The 23,202-nt window shown below is 41.6% G+C and overlaps 1 protein-coding gene across 1 annotated transcript; it reads right to left on the bottom strand.

Moving 5' to 3' along the window:
• Nucleotides 1-943: 943 nt before the first annotated feature.
• Nucleotides 944-22,983, bottom strand: LOC126383817 (zinc finger protein 385D-like). Its single transcript, XM_050034520.1, has 8 exons — nucleotides 22,855-22,983; nucleotides 19,822-19,937; nucleotides 9,033-9,140; nucleotides 8,437-8,605; nucleotides 5,933-6,184; nucleotides 5,668-5,849; nucleotides 1,836-1,937; nucleotides 944-1,444 (listed from the first exon to the last, which is right to left on the bottom strand). Exons 1-8 carry the CDS (start codon nucleotides 22,862-22,864, stop codon nucleotides 1,202-1,204), a joined length of 1,182 nt encoding a protein of 393 aa, XP_049890477.1. The 5' UTR covers nucleotides 22,865-22,983; the 3' UTR covers nucleotides 944-1,201.
• Between the last annotated feature and the right edge of the window lie 219 nt (nucleotides 22,984-23,202).

The following is a 23,202-nucleotide window of genomic DNA, read 5'->3' as shown; positions in this document are numbered from 1 at the left end:
CTGCACACACAAACACACGCAGTTATAGTCATCATGGAAGTTCACCATAATGCATCTTGCTTATATCTATACTGAATAAGCGGTTTAAAGGGACAGTTTACCCAAAAATCAAAACTATAGAATTTACCTCTTACCTGTAGTGCTATTAATTCATGTGAGTAGCTGAGTGTTGGGGATATCGGCCATAACGATGTCTGCCTTCTCTCAAATATAATGGAACTACATGCAGCTCATGGTGCTCAAAGTGTCAAAAAATAAAAAATAAAAAACATCTGACAAACTGTCTCTTTCCAGAAATCATAACCCGCTTATTTAAGATAATCCACAGACCTTGAAACTAGAAACTATTTTCTTATGACTGACCTTTACCTACCAACCACATCATCGTGCGGAGGGGGCGTCTACTGCTGAGCTAGCTAACATCATGGGTCAGCTGAAGAGGACGCCATTAATTTTTACATCTCATTCTATCACGAGCATGAGCCTTTCATCCATGAGTAGGTGATGCGGTTGGTGGGTGTTGTTGGGTAGACAGAAAATAGTTCCTACATGAAACTGCTCACAACAAGGTCTGTGGATCATTTTGAGTAACCGAGTCATGATTTCTGGAAACAGACATTGCTATTGAGTTGTTCATATTTTTGTTTTTTGGCTGTTTAAGCAACACGAGCCGAGTGCCATCTAGTTCCATTATATTGGAGAAAAGACAGACATCTCTTTGGCTGATATCTCTCAAACTCTGCAACTCACGCCAAAACAATCTAGACTGATAAATAGCACTACAGGTAAGAGGAAAAATATGTTTTGTTTTTCATTTTGGGGTGAACTGTCCCTTTAAGAGGGATTTTCTTGATTGTTATATAGATTATTAGCATCTATAAAACGTGTTTATTTGTGGAGGAATGAAGCAGTAGTGCAGCAAAATGTAAAAAGTTCTATGATGGCTGTATCTGCGCATGCACTCACACACACACACAAACACACTCTCATCAGAAAATACTCTGCTTTTGCTCATTTGCTGTTTTGTACTTCCTCCATCCCATTGGTGGTATGAGCCTTATGGTTTTGGGCCACACAAATAAACTTCAGTCCTGGTCCATGACACCCACAGTATCTGTTGTTAGTAAGCGCTGTGTTATATCACATCACGTCCAAGTCTGCGTTTAACTGTAGTTCAGAGCTGATTGAGACGTCGACGGGGTCAGTAGGGGGAAAACAGAACCGGCGTGTGTGTGGAACAGATGTGTCCAGGGGCCGGGTGCAGCAGGGCCTGAGGGAGGGGCTGACTCTGAAACAGGGCGGGGCTCGAGTTCGATGCAGGGCGTAGAGGGAAGGGGGGCAGTGTTGCCATGGCAGCAGCAGCGGCAACAGAGAGTTGGCGCTGTAGGAGACAGGAGGCAAGAGGTTTGGTCAGGTCTTGGTTCTTCCGTAGAGCGAGACGAATCTGAGGAGGAAAAACACAGACAAACAAACAGCAATCAAGGTTTTTTTCTCTCTCTCAAAAAGAAATTGAGAATTTAAGTAGGAAACCAGAGACGGACGAGGAGATAAAGTCTAAGCAGCTACTTGGCTGACAGAAGTACAGGTTGTCCCAGAAACTGCCAAAGAATCTTATCATGAATCTGCTCCCCTATCTATCATAATCTGCCCCTTTGTCTCACTCACATAGGATTACAACATTTCAGACATAAGATTCTTCAACCCACATCACTGACGATATGTCTCATTGGAAGTAGGGAGTGGAGCTTCCTGGAAGAGGCTCAACAGAGTCAACTTGTTTTCATAAACAAAATGATGAGGGATGAAAGTAAATCAAGCAACTGCAAACTACTCACTGCTTGGAAACTCTGGTGACGCTGGGTGGGAGTGTAAGGGCTGAACTTCGGCTTGGCTGGTTTACCTGCCGCTCTATCCTTATGTCTCCGACTGCTGATGTGCTGGAGTGGAGGAGAGTAACAGACAGATGAACACTAGACAGGCTCAGGCAGTAGCATAAACACAGTGGACAAAGAAGGAAAGCAACCGTCACCGAAATTTGAATAATCAGAGAAGAGGAAATTAAAGGAAGCCTAATCACAGCTCTGATTTTGACAATTCAGGCAGCATGTTGATATTTTGTTGGCTCCAACTTTGAGATCCCAAATATTCATGAGGGGGCGGGTTTGGATATATTTGTGATTTGACTGACAAGCACAAACAGATGGCTACGGCCACACAATCAGCGGTGAACTGCTAAATATTCATGAGCACCTGGCCAAAGTTAACTTTTAAACATTCAGACCAACGCTGTGCATTCATATCACGAACAGAGATGCTAACATCGTATTCAGATGCTCCCTGAAACAGGCTCAGTGGCTTTGTGCTCATTATCTTCAGGGATCTGTGATTTTAACTCACCTGCAGCGACAGGTGTGAGATGTTCACACTGTGATTTGGAATAGAATACACACGGTCCTGAATTGCCTTTCTGTAATACATGAAGTGATGATGAGGAATCTGTTGGTACGTTTTTGCGGCTCCATTGTGTAAGTGGCAAATCTGTGTTACAGCTGACCTTTTCATAGCTTTACATTCAGAAGAGGGACTAACCAGTAAGAAGTGTGATGTGCCACTGTGTCGTGTCACCCACCCAGTGTTCACCCTGCTCGAGCAATGACGCAACTACAGTCACTTAGTCTTCTTTATTGTGTATGTATATTTGCATTTAAGACAAAAAACGTACATATCTAATAATAACAATAATAATACATTTTATTTATAGAACACTTTTAAAGGTAATCAAAGATGCTTTAAATTGGTTAAAAACAATCACAAAATAGACTACAATGAAATACACACAACATCATTCACACATTAAAAGCCATTTAGAAAAGATGTGTTTTGACAAGTTATTTGAACTGGGACAGGTCAGTGCAGTCTTGAATGTGTTTGGGGAGAGTGTTTCAGAAGGAAGGGGCAGCTATGGAGAAGGCTCTGTCGCCCCAGGTTCAGTGACTGGTCCTGAGTAGTGGAGTCAGGAGGTTGGCATCAGAGGAGTGGAGGCTGCGAAAAGGAGTGTGGCAGTGGAGCAGGTCAGTGAGGTAGGAGGGGGCCTGGTTATGGAGGGCTTCATAAGTGAGGAGGACTTTGAATTGGATGCATTGTGGGACAAGGAGCCAATGGAGGTTCTGAGGGACAGGGGTGATGTGATCGCGGAATCAGGAATGGGTGAGCAGATGGGCAGCAGACTTCTGGAATTATTCAGGAGTTTGGATGGTGCACCATAAATAATGCTGTTACAGTAAGTCAATTCTGGATGTGATGAAGGCATGGGTGAGAGTTTCAGCAGCAATGAGGGAGAGAGATGGGTGGAGATGAGCTATGTTTTTTAGGTGGAGGAAGGCAGCACTGGTGATATGATTGACGTGTTTTTCGAAAGAGAGGCTGTTGTAGAAAATGACTCCGAGGTTGCGGGTGTGTGGGGAGGAATGCAGAGTTGAACTGTCAGTGATGAGGCAGAGGTTGTGAGAGGTTTTGGTGAGGGATTTGGGACCGGTGATGATCATGTCAGATCTTTCAGAGTTCAGTTTGAAGATTGTGGCTTGCATCCAGGACTTGATGTTGTTGAGGCAGGTGGTCAGAGTGCACAGAGAGTTTCAGTGGTGATGGATGTAGTGGAGATGTAGAACTGGATGTCATCAGCATAGCAGTGGAAGTTGAGACCATGGCTGCGAATGTGTTGCCAAGGGGAGCATGTAAAGGATGAATAGGAGGGGACCAAGCACGGAACCCTGGGGGTCGCCTTGGGACAGAGGAGCAAGGGAGGAAGGGCAGTTGTTAATATTGATAAACAGATGCCGCTTTGTGAGGTATGACCTTAGCCGGGTGAGGGCAGCACTGGTGATGCTGAGGGAAGATTCGAGACGGGAAATGAGAATTGTGCAGCTGATTGTGTCAAAGGCTGCTGTAAGGTCAAGAAGGATAAGAACTGAGAGGTGACCAGAGGCGAGGAGAAGATCGCTGGTGACTTTGAGGAGGGTGGTTTCCGTGCTGTGCTGTGAGCAGAAGCCAGATTTAAATGGTTAAAACAGGTTGTTGGAAGAAAGGTGGGCATTACGTTGAGAGGCAACAGCACGTTCCAGTATTTTTGACAGAAAGGGGAGGTTTGAGATGGGTTGGAAATTACTCATGTCATCAGGATCAAGTCCAGGTTTTTTAAAGATAGGGGTGACAGCAGCCAGTTTGAGCGCTTGAGGGACTGAACCAGAACTGAAGGATGATTTGATTATTTCTACTTGACTTTTTCCATGTAATAATACTCCATGTAATACATTTTACTCAGACATACTGTATGATGGGCTTTTAAATAACAACACATTATGAAAGATTAACCATATGAACTCTGGTGGAAACCTGGATCAACATCAGTTCCCTTGTATTGTGTTCAGACGCCTTTCATGAGCATTTAACCCTTTGACAGCAGAGCTAATTGGTTTAATTTCTTCCAAAAACATAGAAAAAGGGAAATGAGCAACTTGAGCGACGACATGTCCTGCAAATTGCAAGAAATAAGTAAAAGGTGACAAAGAAATTATTTATTTACATGTAATTTTCTTGTAACTTTTTACTAATCTCTTGGAAAGTTTTGGGCCATTTCTTGTTAAGTTGCTAATTGCCTTCTTTCCATGTTTTTAAAAAGAAATCAAGCCAATCTGCTCAGGTTACGCAAGGTTCCCAATCTTCTGGACTTCTGACCTCTTACGAAAAGCAGTATGTGCTTGGGGCCCCTTGTCATGTTTCAGATGTCTATCTGTGTATTTATCTTGTGACCCTTTGGAGGGCGACTAAACTACCTGACAGTACATAAAGTAGTTAAAAGCAGCTCCACCTTGATGCATCAGTATTAACCAACAAATAATGTCACATATATTATTAAATCAGTCACTCACAAGGGACATTTCTCTGCAAAATGTGTTCTTTTTTCTGCTAGTACTTTATACTTTTACTTGAGTAGGATATTGAATGCAGGACTTTTGCTTACAAGGAAGTATTTTAAACTGTTGCATCGGTACTTTAACTTTAAGTACAGGATTTGAATACTTTTCTCCACAACTGCTGCAGCAGTGAAACAGATGAGAACACAACTTATCAACATTGCAATGCAAGAAAATTCTGTTTTCTTCTGTCCTTAGCTCTACAAATAAAATCATCATATAACGAGCATTAACACATTAAATTGACTTTGTCTTTAATTGAACCTAAATTACACAACCAACAAAGTTTTCTCTTTAGGGAGACCATTAACATGTCTGTTCCTATGGCTTATGGTAGTGTGACTGAATACTGACCATGTTTCCTTTTACAAGGAAGAAACAATTTGTGCTGAGTTTTGAAAATATAAAAGAAATAAATTGTACAAAATTACAGCTTTCCAGGCATTTCCATGCAAAATATCCCAGTTAAAGATTTTTGTAGTACGCTGCTGTTCACACAGATATTCACAAGTCTGTTCCAAAGCAGGATCATCTAAAATTTATGTCTGACATTTGGATTTTTCCATCCCACGTCTCCACTGATGTCTAAAACTGCTCTGAACTTAGCTTTGTAATGAACTGTGGTTCTGTGTTAATCAGCGTAGCAACTAAGCTTCTGAGCTTTTTTAGTAACCAGACATTTTTCGCAACTGACCTGTTTGAGCTGAGTCTCAGAGTTGACGTGCACATCGCAGATCTCACAGTGGAAAGTTTTGTTCTGGAGTCCCGTTGACGACTCTGACGGCACGACCAACTTGGCTTTGACCCCCGTCCTCGGGAAGGACTTGATGGCTCCATCGCCGCTCCTTGCCTCCAGCATCGTCTTGTGCTTAGTGCCTGTGCGGACATAAAGTCACATCAACAGAGCGTCAAACACAGAACAAGCAGGCTTGATGCATCCAGCGCCAACAGTTTCTCACCGCTGTTGTGGGCCTGCAGCTGGGAGGCAGAGTTGACGGCCACCTTGCAGAGGGAGCAGTAGAGAAGACGTATAGCTTTCTCTTCTTCTGTTTCCCCTTCTGGAGCCACATCCACCTCTCCGTCTCTGTGTGTCTCTTTCTCTGGCGTCCTCTGGCTGGGTGACAGGGAGGGGTCAGAGGGTGCATTCACAGTTTCAGTGGGGCCGCTGCTCACTGGTGCCACCTCTGACGTAGGGTCTGGGGCTGAGGGTTCTGAAATAAACACAGAGAGAAACAGAAAGATATTAGTGTGACAGTGGAAGTAGTAGTGCTGTAATAATCCATTGATCTGGATCAATGATTTGATTTAGTGACTGACGATTCAATATAATTGATGCAAAGTAAAAAGATCGACCCATATCATCATCTTTATGATATCCCCATGGCACATCTGTGGCACTGTGTAACAGCGCCAGGCAGATTAATGGCAAGCAGCCAAGAAAAAGACGAGGGTAATTACTCCCCTCTCAGAATTAAATCAGCAGTGATGAAATATTTTGAATTGGGAGAAAGGATGGGTCAACAGACAAAGCATACGCTATATGCAAACAATGCAGTTAAGGGATAAAATACTGAGGAGACATGACAAACCTGGCCAGGCATCTCACTCTGCTTACTTCTTGCTCTCGTTAAGGCAACACTAGCAGCTCTGTTTCAACAATATTAGGCTAGAAATTCAACCGTGCTGTCCTGTCAGGAGATGCAGTGACTTTAACCAGCGGTGAGTAAGAAAAAGTATGAATAAAACATGTAATTTGTTAAGCTATGAGTAAAAGTCCGCTAGCCACTAAGCCAACAATCAGCAGTGTGTGTGTCAGCTCATCTCTCTTTGTCTCTGATTTTACACCACTGACAAATATGTGGAATAAGTAAGCATGGGATGCGTTTTTTTTTTATCATTTATCATAATCACTTAATTTATATCTTGTCTAATATGTCATTTATATTGTTTAAAATAGATGATCAGTGCATGTTCTTCACAGATTTGCTTGAGGAAAAAGTCGACCAGATGCCAAAACTATCACTGCAGATTGTGCAGTGGTGCGTCCAGTGTGAACGACCCAATGGGTTAACATGGGCGCAAGAAAGGTAACTCCACAGAAAATTTGCTGTGCTTTAACGTCCAAACCAGAATTACAGTTGTTGTTGTTTTTTCTTTTATAGCCAAATATAAAAAAAGAAACAGGTGGATGCTTCTTCTGTAAACTTCTAAAAGGGCATATGATCTCATCTCCAAGTGTTCGCAGACCCCTGAGTACTAAAGCGAAATGGTATCATGGCAGACTCTGTGAAATCAGCAAATATTGTAATGTTGTCCAAAGAATCTATATCGTATCATGATTAAAGTGGTGATTTGTGAGAAACAAAAATATGCTAAGAGAAAGAGTAGAAAAAGAAGGCAAGTAAGAGGGATGGAGGCTGAGAAAGTCCGATGAGACAAACTTGAACATTTCTCCACAAATTCCTGAACTCTTGCTGCTTACAGTACAATAAGAAGCACTAATTTCATGACACGCTCAGAGACAAAGATAAAAACTCACCAGGCTACAGGTGATTATGAGCTCTATCAGCCTCTCTAATCGCAGTAATAATCAATGATTTCCCCAAGGATCTGCCTCCCAGCACTTAAACTCACAGTTTTGTAAAGAGATGATTTGGCTCTATTATCTTTTGTGAAACTGACTTGTAGAGGTTCCCTGGAGGAGCGCGTGCTGATTTAAGGATTCGCTCTTTGCTAATAACAATGATTAGCCCTGCCTAGCTGAGTGGGTGTCTGTTTGTTACCATTGATTCTCCACTCTTAGAGGCCGGCGAGGCTGTTTGCTGAAGTAATCTTCAGAGAGCTCTCCTGCCGTCTCATCCACTTCCCTGAAACTAACTCCAAACTGGAAATGATCACTCATTCTCTCACCCTTCAAACACACTCTCGCATCGGTGATGTCAAGTACAATTCTTCGGTCTTTTTCCTTTCTGGCTTGCAGCGAAATGTATTATTTTCATTCTGTAACGCCCACACACATGCAAGAGTAGCACATCAGGATTGGCACACACATATATAGGCATGTTGGAGAGCAGGCGATGCTTTGACACACCTCCACATTTAATGTTGACACATTTCCAGGCACACATGTACTCACACACGTACACACACACACAGTTATCCATGGATCATATTCGCAGCATTTTCAATGTGTTTTTGATCTCAGGAGGCCACTGCTCAGGTCAGTAAATGTAGATATGTAGAAGGAGCAGAGGATAATGCTCAACCTTTAATCTCCTCACTGTGAAACCCAAAGCAGCAGAAGGTTTATCACATCAAAGAGTTAAAGTCATGACTGGGAAAAGAAGGTTTGAGCCGTACATTCATACATCTAACGCTTTCATACATTTGATGTCTGCGCACATACATACACACACACATGCTGATGCACAGGGGAAGCATGCGTGCCTGCAGAGACACACACCTCCTGATGTTGTGTCAGAGCTGGAGGGCTGTGAGCAGGGTGACGAGAGGATTTGCGATGTGGTTTCCTTGGCGACTGGTTCAGAGGTCCTGATCTTTGAATCGGGGGCGTCCATCGCTTTCAGCCTTTTCGCGTGTTTGGTGCCACAGTAATGGGAAGAAGCCTGCACCTGTGTGCACAACAGCAAACAAGATGGTATGAACTAATTGCACAAAATTATTTAGTCATGTTAAACTGACAATGTTTTAGTTTTAAGCCACTATACATGACTGAAATGTGAATGTAGTTTCTGCACAAAGTTTCAGAGGCTGCTACCCCCTCATTAACAGATGAGATAGAAGTTTGAAATGTAATGTAGCAATAGGAGTGGTGAGATTGCATTACAGTTCAACACATAATGGTGCCTGTCTATGAATCATTCTGTAATTAGCACAACAACATGAAAGGTGTGCACATTTCACCAGATGATGAAATCCGGCAGGTCTAACCCAAGGGCCAATCTGTTCAACTGTCACGTTAAGGGTGTGTGTGAGAAACAAAAGCACCCTGAAAGTAAAACAGTTTAAAGTGTGTGTTTCCCACAAGACAACACCCACCTCAGAGTTGAACCTCAGTCGACAGACACCGCAGGAACTATGCTTCCTCTTCAGCGGCGATGTTAAGCCGAAGCCTGGGCCAATCAGAGCTTTATGAACGTGATCCATCTGCAACAAAGGAGAAGTGTAACATTGAGGTCATGACTGGTTTAGGAGTGTGAACAGCAGGACTGAGTAGGTAGTGAAAGTAATCACCTGGGGTGTTAATGACATGCTGTCTGCAAGCTAACATACTCCTTTCAAGACAATATGGATTTATAATATCTCAGGTTAGAGGTGGGGGCTGTGGGAAGGAGCTGAATGGGGGAGTAGCTTGTCTGGCACCCGGTCATGTATGAACACTGCAGAGTGTATAAATGGCATGCCCTGCGCTGAGGCTAAACCTTGACTAACCCCGACAGGTTTGAAGTGACTGTGAAACATTCAGCCTGTGTATGTTTAAAAGGTGGCTGTCAGAGGCTTGTAGTTTGCAGAACAGCAGCTGTGGTCAGCTCACATTCACAGCACATCAGTTTATTAATAGCGACATGTTTTTATGGCAGAAAGTATCAGTGTTTTCATAAACCTGTCAAACCACTCTTTCAGCATGATGCAAAAACATGGCGAGATTTATCTCAGTTCTCTGTTCAGCTTGTAAGCATTAGTTTGTTCAGTTACAGCTTCCTGATTTTCCACTGTAAGAACCACTTATTATTGCTCACTAACTGGCAAACCTAGAATTACAATATATACAGTATTGTGGAGGAGTAGGCACAATCAATGTCTAAGCTATACTCTGTCTCTGTTACTTTCATATGTATTAAAAATTAGAAAAACTTGAATGTAGGCTTATATTTGTGATACTTAGGCTTTATCACTGTTGATTCTGAGGGTTTTTCTAAGGGTTATGGAAATTATAATTCAATGAATGGTTATCTTCTCAGAAGTAGCTTTCATTTATTGCATATTCGTAAAGTCGCTGTACTTGCTTATGATACATAATGTGATATAATAGGAAATGAGTTTTCCAGTGCTGCATGGCTAAAGCCTTGACATTAATGCTGTACTTAATAAACAAAATGCAGCATAACTGAGTAGCAGTTAGATATGTGCACAATCAGTCAACTAGTGGATTAAACATTAAACCCCCGTTAGTCGGCACAAGACATGTTAGTTGGACAGACTTAATGCTAATACTTTAACCTGTTGCCAACTTCTGGCAGCAGGTTGCAGCTGCACTATCTTCAATAACAGCACAAATTATTCCAGTTAACCCTCAAACACTTATTTTAAATAACTTATCCACAATTAATACATCACAATGTAAAAAACGAATATTACTTGCTGGCCTAACAGCAGCAAAAAAAATAATTGCAGTAAGATGGAAACCACCACACACACTTAACATCTCCCACTGGTATTTAACTTTCCTTGATATTATCTATCTAGAAATATCTACAGCCCGAATCCATAATGCAAAACAACAAAATATTTTATTTTGGCATATGGCAGCAGATCAAATTAAAGCCAGACTTGAAAGATGAATTTCAATTGATACANTGTCTGATTTCTGATGACTTATTATTATTATATTATATATTATATATTATTATATATATATTATATATTATATTATTATTATATTATTAATAATTACTTATTATTACTAACGCATTCAGTGAACATTTAACATAATTCAGTATTAACTGTAGCTCCATGTAAAGTGAATAAATGTGATGTTTCACAGCTAATCCTCCACTCGTCTGCATTAAAGACGCAGTTTGCACATTTTTTTTAACTTAGTAATATAAAGAAGTAGCAAAAGAAATAACTTTTGACATTCGTTTTTATACGACATAAAGGAAGTACAGTACATCAGTAACACATTCTCAGCCCTAATGACTAAATACATATTTCAAGGTTTGTTGCTAAGTTTATTTTATAACGAGCAATTTTCTAATGTAGGTTGAGAATGAAGTCAGACGGGGAAAGACAGGGATATCATGTACTGACATTGAGTGACGGACCTGTCAGTCTAGGTGTCATTCTCTTCTGCAAATTCCGATTTAATACTTTTTCACTATGACTTGTGAAACTCTTGTGGTTTTATTTCTCATATTAATGGTTCCTTTTGCAACAGGAACAATCCCATTTTTGTTCTGGTTACATGTTCAACACACAGTTGCTGAAGACAAAAATTTAGCTTAGACTGGTTGTTAGTCGTTACAGACACGGACAGTGCAACAGGTACCAGAGCTCCGCTAAGACATTTTAGAAAAGTTAACATTAGTTAAATATTTGTTAAAAAATCAATCAGTAGTCGCTAAACTGAAGGCAAATTACTTTAGAAAAGAACCAGTGTTGGTGGTTAGCCACCAAGAGTAGCCACTGGGACTAACCACAACTAGCTTACTGCTACTTCCGCTATCTCACTGAAGTTGCGTCCATAATCATTTCTACATTAGTGCCCTCAGGAATAAAGTGGATACGATTGTGCTGACCCAGTGACAATGCCATTGTAATAATCAGGCATGTTTCCTACAGACTTATTTTTCTAAAGAATATTGCTTTCAATAAATGTTACTTGTTAATTTTTATTTAGTAAGTTGTCATGTTTAGTTGGATCATCACACACATTTCAGTTGCATTTAAAATACTATGGCTAGTGAAAAATGTCATTAACAATTAAAATGGTTCTTATAATATACACAATATTTTTTCAGTCAGTGTTTAACCTTATAGATTAAAGCGTGCTCAAGTTTTTAGGAACAACCCTAGTAGCTGTACATGGGCACCAATGGACAGCAGAGTTGTAGCTTATGCAGCAACACACCTTTGAAAAGCTCCTGTGAATGTTCTGATGATGTTATGTGCCACACAGAAACATGTAACTATGTGAGTCCAGTGTGACCACCCTGAATCCCACCTGACCACAGCCTCCGCTCTCCACGATGGCGCAAACTATAAACATTTTACAGCCACCTTTCAAACCGACAGGGGGGTGAGTGCTACATGCGGAAAGCCAGGCCTCACCCAGTCCTTTTCCAAGAAGCCTCAGATCCTGCTGATGGTCTTCCCACACAGACAGTTAGAAATGAAGGCGGGGTTGAAAAACATTCCTCGCAAGGTGGCGCCCACTTTTAAAAAATTGTATTTCACCATTCAGAAGAGACAAAATTGTACAGTTGCAGAGAAAATCAACTAACCAGTGAGGAAATGATGGACCTTTCACCCCCAGAGTAGATTTCTTTATGAGAAACAGGTAATAAACCTCTCCACATCTTGCATGTGTGTGTGTGTCTCTGTGTACACAGCTGAACCAGTATCTGACCACACAGCGCTGTGCACCTCTGGACATTACCTACTGGTAGGTTTAATGAGCGCATAAAACCCAACTGGCCTTTGTGGAGCAAAACAAACCTATTACCTGTGATGAAATGTAGGGAGCTATAACACCAGCCACAACCAGGGAGGCTTTATGGAAATCTGGCTCGCAGTGACGTAAAAATTTATATGTTACTGTGGGTCAGCCAACTAGTGCTGTAAGCCCTGAGAACACTACACTGTAGCACTGCACTGGAGAATTTGCCTGTTTCTGTAGTGCCAAAGATGAATTCTTTGCTCTTCAAATGTTATCTGTCTGTAAGTGTGTGTATGAGTGTGTGTGTGTGCTCATTTTCTTTGATCATCACTCTCGGCTTCTGTACTCGAATGCATATCTGCAGTCTCTTATCTCTCTCTGTTTTCCTGCGGCTGTTTGTCGATGTAAAACTCAGGCTGACACATATAAAAGCAAATATATTTATGTCATATTTGAAATACAAAATATGAAATTATAAAAAATATGAAATCATTGAAAAGATGTCTAACATAAAAAAGTAATACGGCGACTGTATACTGTAGCACATGAATAACAACATAGCCGTGTCAATGTTAAACATTTATGAGAGCAAAGTTTTATGTTGCTCTGACTGAGAGTGAACATGTTAACATCAGTAAAAGCCCGTCTTCTTCCCTCCTCAGCCGCCGCCAAGACTCCTGTATCACCATCTGACCTTCCATCACACATTCCTCACTTCACCCCTCCATCTGCTCCCCTCTGAACTCTCTCCCTTTCGTCTCCGTCTGATCAAAGTCACCTTCCTGCCTCCCAGTGGACTCACTCTCTTACCCTTCACTCCCACTCCACACTCTGGGGTGGACTAGCACCTGTGGCAAAGTCATTTCGCCCTTCGTACTCCTTACCTCTTCTTACTTTCTTCTGCGAGCACACACACACACACACACACACACACCACATCACCCGCTGAATCCAATCTGCCTGTCTCCCTCCTCCTCTGCCTCTATTCATACACTCCCTGCGTATTGTGACATTAAAGTGATCGTCAGATCTTTCAAAGTGGGGTTATATGAGGAACTTATCTATAGTCAGTGCGCTACAAACAGTAGATGTCTGTCGGTTTGGAGAAGCAGGCTGGAGTCGCACACAGAAGATAAGCGATGTATTGCTGTGTGCCGTGGACGTGGGCAGCAGCAAAACATATTTCAGCCACCTAAAAAAGTCCCACTTAAAAAAACAATCTAAAGAAGTTAAGTGTACGCTATATTTAAAATATTTTCACTGCTTTGCCTTGCCGTCAGACAGCGATTTCAGACGGGGAACAGAAGGATTCAGTAGGACTGGGTTGACTTTATTGCCCAAGAGGGAAATTTGCCTTGGACTTCACAGTGTCTACAGTATAAAGCAGTAAAAACAACAATGAATACATCCAAACACAGTAAAATACAACAGTGAAAAACAATAAATACCAAGATCCATTATCTGCATCATCATGAGAAATGCACACACACTACAATAATACTGTGCACAACAAAATAAGAAATACAACCATGGCGTGTACACAATCCACAATAGGTGGTGTTGAGGGCTTTAATGGACCTACGGACACAGGAGTGTCACTCAGGGGGACTCTGTACTGTCTGCCTGAGGGGAGCAGCTGATAATCAGGGTGAAGAACATGAGCAGGATCTGAGATGATTTATTGTGCCTGTCTCATTATCGTTTGTTGAAACACGTCTTGAAGACTAGAGTGTTGATAGACTTCCATAATCTTTATGGCTGTCTGTATTAGTCTGTTGATTTGGGCTTTTAGGAGCTGTAATACTGAGCCCTTTTTAGATATGAATTGTGCAAATTTGCAGGAAAGCCCAATCAGTGTTTTTTCAGCATTGGCAGTATAAAAACAAAATCGGGGAATGCGGCAAATTGCGGCCTGCCTACTTTTGTTTATACAGAATGTGCCTTTTTTGGGGCAATGGGGGGCGTGAGCAAGTAAACATGTGGCTCAGCGTGTGACGTAAACAGTGACATGGGAGGGAAGCCGCGGCTAGTCAGGCGGCGATTCTCTCATAAATCGGCCCGTTCTTCACCGTCCCCGTCATCTGACGGTTAATGGCCTCTTTTTTTGCGAGGACAAGGAGGGTTTCCTTGTCTCCCCAGTTGCTCATCTTTACAATGTCTGTCAGGTTTGAGTTTCCCTCTTGCTACTAGCTGCTTGCTAATTCCTGCTATCAGCTGTTTCCTGTTTATCCACCACCAGTGGCTCACACGTACGGCATCATCAACAGCCCCTCCCGTTGCAGAAGGCCGCCTCGGTCTGTATAAACTAAAAGAGTTCCGCCAATATGACTACCCTATGAGGCGGAAAATTGGGTGCCTCGATCATCTCGCCATTCCGCCTCTGTCTGTATAAACACTCGCAATATGCCGGAAAAACGGCCAAACATTCGCGGAAAATCTGGCAGTGTAAAAGGGGCTTTTGTCTTTGCAAAGCCAGACTCCATTGATAAAAAGAACAATTTTACCTCGCAGAACACGGGAGTTGTGGGTCTACCACTGTCTCGATTGGTTTGTTTGGTGGTGTTGTGTGACTTTGGCATTTAAAATTGTTAGTTGGGATTCACCAAAGCTAACTGATTGAGACAGCGGGAAACCGGCAGTTTCTGTGTTCAGCGAGCCAAAATGAGACTTTTTTTCATATGAGTCTGGATGCTGTCACGAGAGGATAGATGAGGAGCTGAAGGCATTGATGTCATCCTCGTTGGAATGGGCTATCTGACGGCGGTGAAAGTGGTGAAACTGTTTTGTATATATCTTAAGGTGGCTAAAATACGTTTTGGTGCTGCCTACGTCCAAAGCACCAAATTGCGTAGCTTCCATGTCTGACTCTTTCTCCAAACTCGGGGCATGCCGACTGACATCTACTGTATATAATACAATGACTATGGATAAGTACCTCATACAAACCCACCTCAAACAATCTGAATTATCCCTTTAAAAGCAATGTAAGCAAAGTAAATTCAGTTGATGTTGCAGTATATAAAGACATCCACCTCATAGCATCAGTATTAATCAGTACATTCTCTCTTAGTTCCTCACACGCAGCGGTGGTGGCGTGTCAGCCCGACTCAGCTTCACGGAGTGAGTTATTGCCGAAACATATGGCCAAGTGAAGTAAACCAGACTTCTACCTGGAGCTCAGTCAAGAGACTCAACATTTATAATGATGAATGTTCCTGGATTTACATCGTGTACGAGCGTGACAGCTACGGGTGAGCGCATGACGTCAAGCACCTTAAAAAGTGGGTTGGTGATGATGAATGAGCTGCTGCTTTGGGTTTTTTTTTGTCATTTAAATTTGCTTGGAAAAAAAAGCACTTTTTTTGTTTCCATTTCTATCAAACTAAAAGCCAAAAGAGCCGGTGAAGTCCCAGTTTGGATCCCTGGCTCACGACAAACACACACACACACACACACACACAAATGCGCGCAACCCTGTAACCACGACAACCCACATGTGGGCACCAAACAAACTCCTGTGCAGCGCTTTACAGACACACACACACACAGCATCTACAGTCACAAGAAAACACACACACACATGCACACACACACACAGGCAGAAACCCACACACAAAAACACACACTGCAGGATAAAAGGCAGGCAGCTAGAGTTCAGCTGTGTGCCCACTTATACACTTATATCATTACTCTTACTGTGCCCACAGGTTCACATCAGAGGAGGGAGAAGATTCCTTTTAAACTATGCTGAGTTATCCAGTTTGCAGAAAAAAATATGCCGGAGACAAAACCTCATTATATTGTTTTCTGTTTCTCATATTAAGTGCGACCATAAATTTCTACTAAACAATATGTAGAATCAAAATAAAGCAGCTCATCAACATGTATCATGACCTCAAAAATGTCATGTTATCTAATAAACACTGTGGAGCTGAAACAATTAGCCAATCAATCAGTTCACAAATGAGGTCGTCAGCACTCACAAAAAAGTATGTGATACTTTTAATAATGCACTGCAGCAGAAGGAAACAGACGAGTATCAGCCCCTCAGCTTTCTCTATAGCGTTGCTGCTGTGCGTCATTAAATTATACTCTAAAGCAGAGGTGTGACCAAGACATTGTTTCACAGTTCACAATTAGGTCTCAAGTCTTTCTCCATTTGATTAGTCATTAAACTCATCTGATTGTATGTGTTTTTGTTTTTGTTTTTTCTTATTATCTAATCTTACTCAAATACTTCAAGTCTGATTTATTTTTTTTATTTTTTTTATTTATGCTGCACGGCTGTCTGGGGTGGGGGTGTGTGTGTTGTTCTGTCTGTTTAAACTCAATAAAAAGTATTAAAAAAAAAAAAAAAAGTCCCAAGTCAAAACCCAAGTTAAGACAGGCAAATCTAGTCAGGTCCCAAGTCAAAACTTCCAAGTCCCACGTCCTAAACTTTGAGTTATGAGGCGTAAAAGTCATAATGTGCTCTTCACCAAATGTAATGCCAGAGTAATGATATATCAAATTTACAAAAATCATGAATGCTACTAAAAAAAATTATATTTATTTGTTGAAACAAGGTTTTTGGAAGTTGTTGCATCTTCTTCTGAAATTTTCCATCATGTTTTGCACACTGCAATTTGTGTTTCTGTTGACTATCACATAGGTTTTTTTGCATGTGAACAAAATTAGCTTTGGTATTATATTTTTTACATGACGCTTGGTAACGTTACATTAATTCTTCATAGTTCTCTCGCACAGCTTGAGTGGATGCTGTTGAACTGAGTTGATTTGGAGACTTTAGTGTCAACTTGCTGGAAATAACGTTAATGTTTAATACAGGAAATTACTGACACTGATTTGTGGTACACTTTTTTTTTTTTGTGACCAAATTTTTATTGTTATCTTTTTCTTTTTCATTCATCTCAGAGGTAACAATTCATATGAAGGTGCCATAACAGAAGCTGAATTTACATAGCTCATCTATTCAGTTTGGCAGTCCCATAAACCTTATGTAGCTACATTGCTTTCCATTCACATAATGACATGGAATAGAGTGAAATAACCAAAATGCAATAAATAAATATATCAAATAAAGGTTACATATATGCGTATACTCAGGATAGGGCCCAAGATAAGAACATTGGTGTGCTATGTATCAACACCTTTAAATAGAGTTCAATCACAACTAATTAAAAGGACACTTAGACCATTAATTCTACCTTGCGCCTTCTTTGCCCCAACCCAACAATAAATAAATAAATAATTCCTCCAGCATGATATGATACAAAAATTGAATAAAACAACACTACCAGGTAAATTTGTGGAACACTTTTTAAATAATATACTTTTTAAACTTTGGGTTAGGGGGAAGGTGTCAAGTCTTTTCAAGTCAAAGGGCTGAAGTCTAAGTGAAGTCACTAGCCATTTGTTGTTAAAGTCCAACTTGAGTTGCAAGTCTTTTTTTAATTTTTGTCAAGTCAAGTCTAAAGTCACCAAGCTTGTGAACTGCAGTCTGACTCGAGTCCAAGTCATGTGACTCGAGTCCACACCTCTGCTTTAAAGACATTTGAGTTGAGTACGCCAGTTATTTTGTTTGAGCATGAAATTACTCGGAAACTGTTTTGATAGTCGAGTACTCCAGTCATGTCATCTGCTGTTTCTCTGTGTCCTATATAACAGTAAAGTGAATATTTTACAGCCTAAAACAAGACTTTGAATACGTTTTGTTAGGCTGTGGGAAGTATTTTACAATACACATTTTTAGTATTTCCCAATGAAACAATTATTTAAGAAACCATCAGCACATGAATTGATAGAAAAAATAATCGTTGCAGCCCTAACGTCTCCAGAGGTTGCAAAGGGGGCTCTCCGTGTGCATGCTGCTCTTTATTTCAGCCATGTAGCCAATGCTCCTTTTCCAACTGAACTGTGTTAAAAGCCATAAATCCCCCAAATTACACCGAGCATTGTAAAGGTCGTCGACTTTTTACAGGGCTGACAATGTTCCTGAAACAGAGTGGGAGAGGTGCTGGAAATGGAATAAAATGAAAGAAAGGAGAGTTATCAATAGGTGAGAGGGGATGTGACTCAGCGGGGAGGGGGTCATGTGAGGTTTTTCAAAGACATTTCTTCAACCTGTGGTAAGTTATGAGAGAGAGACGACTTTTTTGTTGAGTGGGAAGGTAATCCACCATGAGAAAGACAACAGAAAAGGGAAACTTGAATGATAAAAAAAATTGAGATGTTTAAATTTTTTTGTGGTAAAGGAGGAAGAGAAAACAGAGAGAAGAGAGTAGGTGGGGAGGGTGATGGAGAGACGAGGCGCTGAAAACTCTGAAAGCAAAAAAGAGTGCATGAGAGGGTGAGGGATGGGGAGGATGACAGCAGGAGACAAAGTGGAAAATACAAGAGAGGAGAGCTGAAGTGAAGAGGGTGATGGAGCAAGAGCAACGCAGGAAAGTGGAAGAGATGGATGAGAAGGCTGGCGAGAGGAGGAGAGAGAGGCTGAAATGGAGGGGAGGGGGCCAAGACCTCCTCAGGTGGCTGAATGGCTTTTTGACAAAAAAAGGGAGATGCTACAGAGAGAGAGAGAATAAATTTACCACACTGCACTGTAGCAGTCCAGCACACACATACACACCATCCTCTCTTTCTTTTAAATCCTCAATTTGTCTCTCTATATCTCTCTTCTTAACATCTAAGAGCAAATCATAGCTTGGAGACGAGACCACAGTAAAGAGGAGGGAGGAACAAAAGGAAAATTGTCAATTTTGCTTCAGAGTGGGTATCTGGCCAGACTCAGTGATGGGCTTATGAGTCATCTCAAGTTTAGGTTTTGTAATAGGTTTGGTATTAGCGAAAGTGTGAGGACAAGAAAACACATCATGTTTTCTTGGCTTAATGTCCTCGAAACAAATAGAGGTGTTAGAATCTTTTTTGTATCGTCAGTAAATATATTGTCGTCCAGCTACATACGACACTGATTCAAGCCAGGAAAATGATTTCATACATCACACAGCCAGGAGTACACCGAGATATACGGCACAGTCCCCCCTGTAAACCAGACGCCAGACACACATCAACTCTCTTCGGGGCTTGGACTTGGCCGGCTTTGTTTCTCTCCCCCTTCACCCTTCACAAACAGCGGGGCAGACAGCTCTAAGAAAAGCTGTGTGAGGAATATCAAGGAATCAGCTCCACACCCCAGGTTGTGTGGAAATGTCACAGCTCTCTGCATCAGAGGTGATATATTTGGAAAGGTGTAGGCAGCTCGCTCATGCATCTGTGTATTGAAAAATAACTCCACACAGGCAAACTGCTCTGTGAAGTAAACTCCTTCATGCAGCAGAAATCAGCGTGATGAAGTGAACGATTATGGGGTTTTATTTATTTATTTATTTTTAAGAAGGCACAGTTGGTGAGGGCGTGGTTGACACAGCTACGACGACTAACAGTACTCACGTCTGTGAATCCAGGCAGCAGGTGGTAGGGGAGGAGGGGCTTTGGATCTGGGGAGGGCGGGGTCCTACCCAGCATGGGGCGGGCCAGTGGCGGCAGGGTACTGTGACACACACTACCTGGGAAGGAGACAGCACGGTGGGGGGGAGGGGGGAGACAGGTAGACAGATAAACATATGGAGGAAGTTAAATAATGATGAAAGCAAACACAGCAGAGAGATGAAGACATTCTGTGTTCAGAGCTCATTCTATGATTGAATTGTGTTGTGATGCGTTTCCTTCAGTTTTCCTCTCTAATTTCCATCTCAGCTTCACTATATATGGTGCTTTCATCCATTTGTCAGTTTTAGTTGTGGCAGGAAAACTTACACAGGCACTTTTACATTAATATTGTCAAATGCCAGAGTGTTTTTTCTCTAAATGGGGGAAAATTTCACTCACCTATATTGGCAGTTACTGAAATTAGATCAAATATCACTTTATCTTGTTATGAAACACCCACTGATCCACAGCTGTGGTGGGAGACAGACAACAATGAAAAGACCACCTGAATAGAGCACCTGAGACTGCAACTCCCACTCCAAATCGTACATGTTACTATTCCTAATTCTTGAAAATGCACCAATTGGAGGCACTGATGAGATTACATGTCACTTGAATTGTATCTCATGTGATTCCATGTGACACATAAAATTGATTGATTGATTGTAGACATTGTTTCACTACATTTAAAAGTGCCATATTCTTTGCACATTAAGATTTAAGACACAAAACATACAATTATTTTACAGAATATGATGCACTGTTGCTGCTTACACCCTCATCTAGCGTTAATAATAATAAAAAAAATATATAATATACTGTCTGTAAGATACTCTGATAGTAGCCATTCTTCATTCTGTGAGCTTTCTTTAAGTATGTGGCCTTCAGGCTGCAGAAACAGGACCCTGAGGGTTAATCGAATCATCTACACAGGTGCCAAACGACAGCTGGTAGGCAAACACAAACACATTACAAAACACATTGTTATATCAACATTAAACTCAGTCACACAGACGCATTTCATGTTCAATAGCGCCATTACTTAAAGTGCTGTGTGATAAGCGTCTTGTTGTGTTGCTGAGTCCTGATTATGGCAGCTTGTTCTCTAGTTGAAATGTCCTCTGAGCTTGATTACAGTTTGATTCAGGACCAGCCCGCATGTGTAATCATCATAATCAAAATCACAACACACCCATCCGCTCTGCTATTAGTCTGATTGCCTTTAACAAGGCATGTGCGCGCGCGTGTGAGTGTATGTGCGCGCGCACGTCACGTTGGATCGGTCCTTACATGACTACTTGCTTTCAGTAGAAGGGTGGAATAGCTTACATGCACATGCGTAATACAGTAAAGTTTATGAAGGAAACTCTGCGCGCAAATTACAGCCAGCAGGATACACATGTGCTCGAGGGAGTAAACCTGCAACAAGTCTGGCCGAAACTGCAAAACTGAAAAGAAAACTTAAACAGACTTGTTGCTCTGATCACCTTTAAGTGTTTCAACATGATGACGCGGCATGTTTCAAATACTGTAGCTGTCCTTCCTGTCTGTCTGTCTCATGGGTCTGTCCTCAGGATCAGCAGCTGTCAGTGCTTGCGCTGCGCAGACCATTTGTTTTTACCTCCTTCCTCCACAAATCGATAGTCTGTAAGTTGCTGCTGAGTGCACAAGCGGCGCAGATGCCATATCAGGTGCGCGCAGTCTTGTGCGTCCAGGGCGTGCCAAACGCACTGTAGGTAATTTCATGCCAGACTCGCCTGGCAGACTTGTGGCACAGCTGGATACGGGCGGGGTCGGACCAGACAGAATACCTCATCATATGGGCTATTGTATATTTCTATGTTAGATAGAGGCTGTGACAATCATGGCCAATCACACTCACTTCTTTCACCCCCTTTGAACTCAGAGCGCGTCCCCCCCGTGGTGCTCGGACAGTGTGGGTAAAGTAGGGAGATTTTTTTTTCCTCAGATAAAATATATGATTGTCTGGTCCCTTCATAATTTTACATATGAATTCCTCTGCTAAATTATACTGCTGAGAGCAAATGATGAGTCTTTTAAGTTGAATTTCCTTCTGGAGATGATCGATATGGTCATCGTGTTTTCTGTGCGTAACAGTGATCCATTCACCGCAGATCGCCATAGTGCTATAACATGACAATAAAATTAGAAATTCGGTCTACTTTATTTATTTGCCAGTTGATGTTTATTCTGGGATAATTTCAAAAGTTTGAGTGTTCTGTTCAACTGGTAATAATCAGATAAATTAGGCTTGTTTCTGGAAACACCACCATAAAATTCAATCAGTCAGACTTGGCATCGCCACACCCTTTCCTGCTCCTCTCCACCCAACAGAAACTGTTCAAATCTTTTTTTATCAGACTGTCTCAAAAGCCAACATTATATTTACAGTGTTTGACTTTAACCAGCAGTGGGAGCTGCAGTCCCCACATCGCCCCCACCTTTCTGCGCTCGTGAGCTTTATAACAGAAATTAAAGAATTTATGATTCAAGAAACACCTGAAATGCTTGTCACTTCTTTAAGTAGTGCAAAATGTGATATGTCATCATTAAATATAATTTCTAGAACTTGCATGTATTTAGTTTTCCTTTGTCCTTGCAGGTGCAGTGTTTTCCTTTAGTTTATGATCCTATATGGAACTCGTTGTATAAGGCATTCAACAGCACAGGCATGCACAGTTATCTCTCTTGTTGTTGAAGAATTCGCCCTGTATGCTGTTGTTGATTGTTCATGAGGATTATTGAAGCGCCAAGCGCAATGGAAATGCTCCAAACTAAAACAAACACGTAGATCATAATGTTGGCTTTTAATTCTAAGAGATGTGTGAGCGATAATAAGCTGTAGTAGCACTGCCTCTATCCCACTGTGCAGGTGACTTCACACATCCATCTCCACATAGCAACAAGTGACTCCGCTGCGTTATTATCAACAACACAAGAAACTCTTGATATCAAAACGCATCGTTTACGTACCAAAATACATGGCGGCACCGAGTGAAATCCGTCTGCTCAGTGTAAGATAAAAGTATCTTTCATCTCCAGGCAGAGATGAAGCTTTGCGTCTTCTCCTCCACAGTCTGTCTCCCCTCTATATCTCTTTCCTGCGGCGCCGATGCTGCTCCTTCCCATCTGGATTCCCTCCTCCTCCTAACTACCCGCCCCCTCTTCTTCCTCCTCTTCCTCCTCCTCATCTCTTAACGATTCGTGCACAAGTCTGCTCCTGTATCTACATCTCCCAGAGATCTGTTTTTAATTCTGTAAACAGACGGAAATGACCTTAATGAGAGTACAGTACCACCCCGGATTAGTGCAACCCTCATT

This window comes from Epinephelus moara, chromosome 22, assembly GCF_006386435.1.
Source record: "Epinephelus moara isolate mb chromosome 22, YSFRI_EMoa_1.0, whole genome shotgun sequence".
NCBI classification, from domain to species: Eukaryota; Metazoa; Chordata; class Actinopteri; order Perciformes; family Serranidae; genus Epinephelus; species Epinephelus moara.
Note: the sequence above shows the minus strand (reverse complement) of the source record. Positions and strands in the feature narration are given on the sequence as shown.